The sequence below is a fragment of the Vipera berus genome (genome assembly GCF_964194415.1).
Source record: "Vipera berus genome assembly, contig: HAP1_SCAFFOLD_537, whole genome shotgun sequence".
Classification (NCBI taxonomy): Eukaryota; Metazoa; Chordata; class Lepidosauria; order Squamata; family Viperidae; genus Vipera; species Vipera berus.
The window spans coordinates 1-8,887 of NW_027673251.1; the positions used below are offsets into that span (position 1 = coordinate 1).

The 8,887-nt window shown below is 43.3% G+C and overlaps 1 protein-coding gene across 1 annotated transcript; it reads right to left on the bottom strand.

The window, feature by feature from the left end:
* Window positions 1-621: 621 nt before the first annotated feature.
* LOC308679428 (DENN domain-containing protein 1A-like) lies at window positions 622-8,614 on the bottom strand. Its single transcript, XM_081347037.1, has 5 exons — window positions 8,286-8,614; window positions 6,651-6,738; window positions 5,878-5,918; window positions 3,457-3,528; window positions 622-1,540 (listed from the first exon to the last, which is right to left on the bottom strand). The coding sequence occupies exons 1-5, from the start codon at window positions 8,433-8,435 to the stop codon at window positions 1,463-1,465; spliced, it is 429 nt and encodes a 142-aa protein (XP_081203163.1). The 5' UTR covers window positions 8,436-8,614; the 3' UTR covers window positions 622-1,462.
* Window positions 8,615-8,887: the final 273 nt, after the last annotated feature.

An 8,887-nucleotide genomic window follows, 5' to 3' on the forward strand; every position in this document is an offset into this window, starting at 1 on the left:
TGCGCGCAGTTAAAGAAAACAGCCTTTCCTATCTTTGGTGCATTTTAAAATTTCTCCTGCCGCCGTCAGTCCGATTTGGCAACTGGAACCTCAAAGGTGAAATATAAGATTAGCTGTTCTCCTAACGTGTTTTTTTTCCCTTCGTGTTAATGCTAAGCAATAGAGAGTGGCAGTGAGGTTAGATCCTCAAATTAGTCAGCCAGAAGATGGAGGAACACCAGCCAGTCTCGGAGCGAGGAGGGGGAAGAAGCTCATTGCTTATTCTCCCTCTCTTTCCCGCGGGTTGAATTCCACTTATAAAATGGAAACCTGTGATTAAGGGTTACAATCAGGAGATGTATCTGCGGAAGAGAAGCGGGAACTGGTTGACAACGGAGATGTCACTAGCTTGAACTTGAAGGGGGTCCTAGAAAAAAAGAAGGTTGTTCCTGGAGAAGATCTGGGGAAGATCTCAAGGTCCAAGAACATGTCTTCATCAAGTTGGCTTTGACAGGATGAAAGAGCAGGAGGAGGAAGCTTCTTGGATGAGAAGTGAAACGTCTTCAGAGAAAAAATAGAAAGTCCAGTTGCCTCTTGGAAAAAGCACCTTTGGGACAACCATGACGTGGATCACTGAGAATCTCCACAGAGATACAGCAGAAAACAGGAATGTGAAGGAAAACAAAGGGTTGAAGAAGAGCAGCTGAAAGTCCATTTAGATGCTTTTTCTTGGAAGCTTCCTTCAAACGTTCTGGCCCACTCAATGCCTTTCCGTGGTCTAATCTAGAAGAGAGTTTTCCGTAACTGCTTTAACAAGTGTTCAAAATGGTTCCCTTGCTGGACATGAAACTTCAGCAAACCTTCTTCACTTCCTTGCTTTCCTTTGATCCCCATCTTCTGCTTTTCTCCTTTTTCACCCTATCGAAACCAACCTGATGGAAGACATTATCTTCTCGGGGTTGATCCCCTACTTTCAGGTGAGAACAAAGCTTTCTGAATTATAAAATGCACACCCACCCACCCCCCAAAAAAACCCACTTGGGCTGTCAGATCAGCGTGCACCAGAAAGTGCCAAGAACGGGCACACGTTTCATCTGGAGCTGCGTGCTTCTTTTGGCGCCAGGCCACCAGCATACCGCAACCACACAATTTGCACTTGCTCACAGGGGAGGAAGGAGGAAAGAGGATTTTGAGGGCACCCTCAGAGGCCCGAAGTGGGCTGTCTCCATTCTTTTGGCCGTGTCCCATTTGGGGGGAGCGAAGGAACAGCCATTCCACGTCAGACCTTAATGTATTTGCTTTTTGTCTGTGAATATTTATAACAGTGGGAAAAATCCGGGACAGCTGGTAATGTATTTTGAAGTGCGTTAACAACACAGCACCAAACAGCTCTCTATTGATCACGTAATGCCTTTTTTCTTTTTCTTTCTTTTTTTTTTCCTCCCGGGCCAAGCATTTCTTCTGTCTTTCTTTCTTATTTTTTCTAAATACATACTTCAAGTACCTTTTGCTTCAAGCGATTTTTCACCTCCTTTATTCCCATTTTTGCATGATCTTTTGCCTGCATGAAAAAAAGGAGGGGGGGGGAGAAAGAGGGTTGTTAGTTTAAGAGAGAAATCCCTATTTGGCTCCCCCAGACAAGGGGTTTTGCAGCCCACCCAGGTCCACCTTCTCTGATTACCGAGAATAGGAGTGGGAGGTGGAGAATGGACCATCACGGGGAAGACATAATGGGCATAAAAACAAATAAGGAGACCAAGAGGTTAAAAAAACAATCTTTAATGAGAGGGAGAGATTTTGTTGGTGGAGAATATCCTGGTTTTAAAGTGAGGATTCTTATTTTATCCCCTAATTATTTTTTATCTCTGCTGCGCGGTCTCTGCAAGGGACTTGAGTAAGTTTCCAACTTCTACGTCTGCCTAGCCTGCCGTTAAAACAGACACTCTGCAGCTCAGTCCAAGCAGGAGATACCAATTCTGGGACCTCTCAGTTCACCCTGGGTCCCACCTAGAGAACCAGCCGTGCAGAAATTGGGTGGTGTCCAAGGAGCCTTTTTCATCAAAGTTTTGACTGCACCAAGTGAGGAAGGAGAGCAGAAGAAGCTCAGGGCTGAGAGACAAGGAACTAAGCATGATTCCTGCTCTAGAATTAGAATTAGAGTTAGAATAGAATAGAACAGAACACAACAGAATAGGGAATAAATAATGGAATGGAAGAATAGAATAGAATAGAATAGAATAGAATAGAATAGAATAGAATAGAATAGAATAGAATAGAATAGAATAGAATAGAATAGAATAGAATAGAATAGAATAGAATAGAATAGAATAGAATAGAATAGAATATGGAATAAAGAATATGGAATATGGAATATGGAATATGGAATATGGAATAAAGAATAGAATAGAATAGAATAGAATAGAATAGAATAGAATAGAATAGAATAGAATAGAATAGAATAGAATAGAATAGAATAGAATATGGAATAAAGAATATGGAATATGGAATATGGAATAGAATAGAATAGAATAGAATAGAATAGAATAGAATAGAATAGAATAGAATAGAATAGAATAGAATAGAATAGAATAGAATAGAATAGAATAGAATAGAATATGGAATAAAGAATATGGAATATGGAATATGGAATATGGAATAAAGAATAGAATAGAATAGAATAGAATAGAATAGAATAGAATAGAATAGAATAGAATAGAATATGGAATAAAGAATATGGAATATGGAATATGGAATAGAATAGAATAGAATAGAATAGAATAGAATAGAATAGAATAGAATAGAATAGAATAGAATAGAATAGAATAGAATAGAATAGAGCTGGATGGGACCTTGGAGGTCTTCTAGTCCAGCCCCTTCCTCAAGCAGGAGAACCTATACCATCTCAAACAAGTGACTGTCCAGTCTCTTCTTAAAAACCTCCAGTGATGGAGCGGCCACAACTTCTGGTGGCAAGCTGTTCCACTGGTTGATTGTCCTCACTGTCAGGAAGTTTCTCCTTAATTCCAGGTTGCTTCTCTCTTTGATCAGTTTCCAACCGTTGTTTCTCGTCTTGCCCTCTGGGGCTTTGGAGAATAGTTTGACCCCCTCTTCTTTGTGGCAGCCCCTCAAATACTGGAATACCGCTATTATGTCTCCCCTATTTCTTCTTTATAGCTATTTTATACAACTAATGCCGCAAACCCTTTTGTATTACTTTTTTTTTTTTTTGCATTTTAGCATTTAACGGCTACGGGCCTCACAGTGTAAGGACCGAGACTATAGTATAGTCAGGCCCTGTGTAACCGACAGACCGGATGCCAAATTGCGATTTTAATATAGATTTTTTTTTAAAAAAAACTGTTATTTATTATTTTATTTTAGAATTTTTAACTGGAAATGCACGGAGTATTTTTTTTAAAAATTTCCTCTGGTCTTGGACTGCAATAAGCTTGATTTGTTTTCGCTCTGGGGACTTACAAATTTGTAGACAGTCTTCATGGCAGGATTTGCCTTGGTCTTCACCGTGTTTAAAATGGCGCCGCTTCCCTTCTAAGCGGACAAAGGAAAAAGAAGCATCAGGATCATACAGGAATGGAGCTGAGGGGGAGGGGGGATTTTTTTTAATACATCCAGGGCAAAACTATAAATGTGGGGGCAAATGAATCCTCGTTCACTACGGCAGACCTCTTTCAGTGACCAAGGTCTCATAGGGAACCTTGGCTCTATTATGACTATTGGACTTCAACTCCCAGAATTCCTCAGCCAGCATGGTGGAACCATGGCCCCTTCGTGACTCGTGGACTTCAACTCCCAGAATTCCTGAGCCAGCACGGCTCAGCTTTGAAACCTCTCCCTTTTCCCTCAGCGTGGCTGGCTCAGGAATTCTGGGAGTTGAAGTCCAAGAGTCATAAAGCGGCCTAGGCCTAGGCCAGGGGTAGGCCACCTTGGCTCTTTTATGACTCGTGGACTTCAACTCCCAGAATTCCTGAGCCAGCACGGCTCAGCTTGGAAACCTCTCCCTTTTCCCTCAGCGTGGCTGGCTCAGGAATTCTGGGAGTTGAAGTCCATGAGTCATAAAAGAGCCGAGGTTGCCTATTATTAAGAAGGAACAGGGTGGAAATATTTTTGAGCTGAAAGTCGGATAGTTTTTCCTTCATTTTCAGTTCAATAGCTGGAATTCACCATGCAGGCAGTCCCATATTGCAGGGGTCCCAACCCCTGGTCTGTGGACCAGTACCGGGCCATGGCATGCCACCAACCAGTCCGAACAAACAAGCAAAGCCCCATCCGTTTCTCTCTCTCTCTATCTCTCTCTCTCTCTCTCTCACTCACTTTCTCTCTCTTTTCTTTTTCTCTTTCTTCCTTTCTCTGTCTCTCTTTCTCTTTCTTTCTCTCTCTCTTCCTTTTTCTTTCTCTTTCTTTCTCTCTCTCTCTTGCACTCTTTCTTTTTCTCTTTCTCTCTCTTTCTTTCTCTCACTCTTTCTCTGGCTCTCTTTTCTCTCTCCTCTCTCTCTTTTTCTCTTTCTTTCTTTCTCTTTCTCTCTTTCTCTTTCTTTCTTTCTCTCTCTCTCTCTCTCTCTTTCTTCTTCTCTCTCTCTCTCTCTCTCTCTCTTTATCTCTCTCTCTCTTAAACCAGTCTGTAAATGAGAGGAGAAAGCAACCTCACATCCTGATGTTACCTCCAAAAGAATCTGCAAGATTCTGACCTCTCAGCTGGAATACTGAAGCAGCCCAGTTTTGCTTTATTTATTTGGCAGGGCAAGCTGTCTTGAGCTGGGCAATGCCTTATTTTGTTAAATAAAATTTAGCATGCATAAAAGAAAGGACTGTCCCTCCCCTGCATGCACAGATGTGTGCGTGTGCGCGTGCGTGTGTGCACATGTGCACACACACACACACACACACACACACACACACACACAGAGGCAGACAGTACGCTGGACAGGGGGAACTATTCGTTTAAAGCAACAATTAATTTTCTTATATATTTGCCAGTCATTGAAAATTAACAAATACAATTGCAAAACATCTTAACATAAATGGCTCTATGGTTGAGATACTGACTTCCTCTCCCCCCTTCTCTCTTTTTTTTCTTTCTCCCTCACTCCCTTCCTTTCCTTCCTTCCTTCCTTCCTTCCTTCCTTCCTTCCTTCCTTCCTTCTCTCTCTCTCTCTCTCTCTCCTTCTTTCTTTCTGGTCCCGAATGGTATAGGGTCTCCTGTTTGAGCAGGAGGTTGGATGTGAAGACCTCCAAGGTCCCTTCCAACTTTGTTATATGATTACTGTTACTGTTATTTCCTTCCTTCCTTTTCTCCGTCTTCTTCCTTCCTTCCCTCCTTCCTTCCTTCTTCCCTCCCTCTCCCTCCCCCCCTCTCTTTCACATCAAAGCCTTCCTTTCTTTCGGCCCAATCCTTGAAACTCTGTCACTCTTTAAGAATGTCAGAGAAGCCAAGCAGTGTGTTCCAGAGCTGATTTTTACGGCTTTTCGCCTCCTTAATAATCAAGGATGCTCAGCCCTCATTCTTCACTGTTCAATATATATATATATATATGGTGGTTTGAAACAAAGTTTGGGGCTCTGGAAGAAAATAATTTGGATTCTGCCCATTTATGACCTTCCCTGAATATGGAAAGAGAAGATTCGATATGCCAACCCTCCAGGATTCTAAGATGGGTGTGATATTCAGAAATCTTTATCAAGGGGCACAACACATCTGCCGATCCAGTGCTTCTGAAGCAGAAGCGCTGCCTTGAATCTTGGGGAGATGTCCAGTTTGGGGGCAGAATTGTGCCAGAATTCTCTCTGGCAAAAAGATTGTAGCAGCTCGTGAAGGATGGAGGAGGAAGGACAAGAAAGAGATGGAGGAAGCATCGGTGGAAGCTTTCAAGGGATACTCACCCTGACAGTTGACAGCCACTGGTGATAAAGGTTGTCACTCCCTGTCACAAAAGAAGAAATTCAGTGAGATCTGGTTTGGGTCCTTCTGTCTCCCAGCGTTTATCCAAACACAACCCACCACATCCAGTTCTGCCACCAGTTAACACCTTAAAACAACCACCTTAAAACAATTCGGGAGAAAGATACAAAGGCCTCCTGAACTTGCTTCTCTAAATATTCTCTTCTCTTTTCTCTTCTCTTCTCTCTCTTCTCTTCTATTCCGTTGTACTCTATTCCATTCTATATTCTATTCCATTCTCTTTTCTATTCTATTCTCTATATTCCATTCCATTCCATTCCATTCCATTCCATTCTATTCTATTCCATATTCTATTCTGCTCTGCTCTGCTCTGCTCTGCTCTACTCTACTCTACTCTATTCTGTGAGACATGATAGCCGTGTTCCAATATTTGAGGGGGTCTCACAGAGAGGAGGGGGACAACCTATTTTCCAAAGCACCCGAAGGCCAGACAAGGAATAACGGATGGAAACTGATCAAGGAGAGATTCAACCTAGAAATAAGGAGGAATTTTCTGACAGTGAGAACAATCAACCAACGGAACAGATTGCCTTCAGAAGTTGTGGGAGCTTCCTCACTGGAGGCTTTCAAGAAGAGACAGGACAGCCATCTGTCAGAAATGGTGGACGGTCTCCTGCTTGGGCAGGGAGGGGTTGGAGTAGATGACCCACAAGGTCCCTTCCAACTCTGCTGTTCTAATTCTAATTCTCCTCACCGGCATATTCCCCCAGGCTGATCTCTTCCTCAAAGACGTCACTGAAGCCTTCTCCAGAGTTGAGAAGATCAAGACGACCATCAATGAACTTCAGGAGAGAGAAAGGGGGGAAAAAAAGCATTATCTTCTGATGCTTGGCCTCCTTTTCCAGGAGAATGTCTTCTAGGCTAATCTAAGATCTTCTCCACAGCAGATATCTCTGGAGGTTCTCAGTCATCCCGGTCATGGTGGTCCCAAAGGTGCTTTTTCAAAAGGCAACTGGACTTTAGTTTTCCCTTGAGGACATTTCGCTTCTCATCCAAGAAGCTTCCTCAGTTCTGACTGTCCTTGAAGATGTTTCACTTCTCATCCGAGAAGCTTCTTCCGTTCCGACTGTCTTTGAAGGTGTTTCGCTGCTCATCCAAGAAGCTTCTTCAGTTCCGACTGTCCTTGAAGGCATTTCGTGCCTCATCCAGTTCTGACTTCTTCAGTCCTTTAGTGAGAATTGAAGAAGCTTCTTGGATGAGAAGTGAAAGTCCAGCTGCCTTTTGAAGAAAAAACACTTTTGGGTTTTTTCTCAGCAGGTTCTTTTGATGGGGGTCCCCATTATCTTAAGCCCTTTGCTGTGAAGACAGAGAGAGAGAGAGAGAGAGAGAGAGAGAGAGAGAGAGAGAGAGAGAGAGAGAGAGAGAGAGAGAGAGAGAGAGAGAGAGAGAGACACAGAGAGAGGAGAGACACAGAGAGAGGAGAGACACAGAGAGAGGAGAGACACAGAGAGAGGAGAGACACAGAGAGAGAGAGAGACACAGAGAGAGAGAGAGAGACAGAGAGAGGAGAGACACAGAGAGAGGAGAGACACAGATAGAGCAGAGACACAGAGAGAGAGACAGAGACAGAGAGAGAGACAGAGACAGAGACAGAGAGAGAGAGAGAGAGAGAGAGAGAGAGAGAGAGAGGAGAGACACAGAGAGAGAGAGAGAGAGACAGAGAGAGAGAGAGAGAGAGAGAGAGAGGAGAGACACAGAGAGAGGAGAGACACAGATAGAGCAGAGACACAGAGAGAGAGACAGAGACAGAGAGAGAGACAGAGACAGAGAGAGAGAGAGAGAGAGAGAGAGAGAGAGGAGAGACACAGAGAGAGAGAGAGAGAGACAGAGAGAGGAGACACACACACACACACACACACACAGAGAGAGAGAGAGAGAGAGAGACAGAGAGAGAGAGAGAGAGAGAGAGAGAGAGAGAGAGGAGAGACACAGAGAGAGGAGAGACACAGAGAGAGGAGAGACAGAGAGAGAGAGAGAGAGACAGAGACAGAGACAGAGAGACAGAGAGAGAGACAGAGAGAGAGAGAGAGACAAAACAGAGAGATGGAAAAATACACCAACCTCCTCTATTATGGAAGACAGAATAGGAAGAACACACAATGCTCTTAAAAATAGCTTATGAGCTTGCCTGGTGGAGGGGAGTGGGGAAAAAAACCCACAGGAAACACCTCATCCTGACCCATAAATTACACTAATTAGGGAACAAAGTGGCCAGCCGTATTTCACAGCACGTTGCGAAACAGCGATTGTTCTTAACACACAACACACACACACACACACACAGACACACAAACACACACGCACACGGACAGAGACGAACACAGGGTACCTGCTTGAAAAGCTGCAGCTGGATGGCGTTCTGCAGGAATTGCCGCATGGTGGCTGACCGGTGGGAAACGAATATTTCTTCGCAAAAAGTGATGGGCTCTGCCTGGAGATAGGAAAATTGGGGGAGAGGGGTGTGTGTGTGAATGGACATCTTGCCCAGCGCCCTGGAAGGAGGAGGGAGGATGGTGGAAAGCTGGGTCCACCATCCAGATGAGCATCCCTGGAGATTCTCTGTCCTCCAGGTCGTGGTTGACCCAAAGGTGCTTTTTTCAAGAGGCCACTGGACTGATTGACTATCTATCTATCTATCTATCTATCTATCTATCTATCTATCTATCTATCTATCTATCTATCTATCTCATCTATCTATCTCAACTATCTATCTCTATCTATCTCATCTCTCTATCTCTATCTATCATCTATCTATCTATCTATCTATCTATATCTATCTATCTATCTATCTATCTATCTATCTATCTATCTATCTATCTATCTATCTATCTCATCTATCTATCTCAACTATCTATCTCTATCTATCTCATCTCTCTCTATCTCTATCTATCATCTATCTATCTATCTATCTATCTATCTATCTATCTATCT

Bases quoted from the DNA above. Each gene is read 5' to 3' on its own strand.
- LOC308679428 (XM_081347037.1), bottom strand. From the start codon at position 8,435: ATGTCCATTCACACACACACCCCTCTCCCCCAATTTTCCTATCTCCAG. The intron at 3,529-5,877 runs GTGAGTATCCCT...TTGTCCGCTTAG, and splicing joins AGTGGCTGTCAACTGTCAGG to AAGGGAAGCGGCGCCATTTT. The intron at 1,541-3,456 runs GTAAGTCCCCAG...TTTTTCATGCAG, and splicing joins TGAAGACTGTCTACAAATTT to GCAAAAGATCATGCAAAAAT.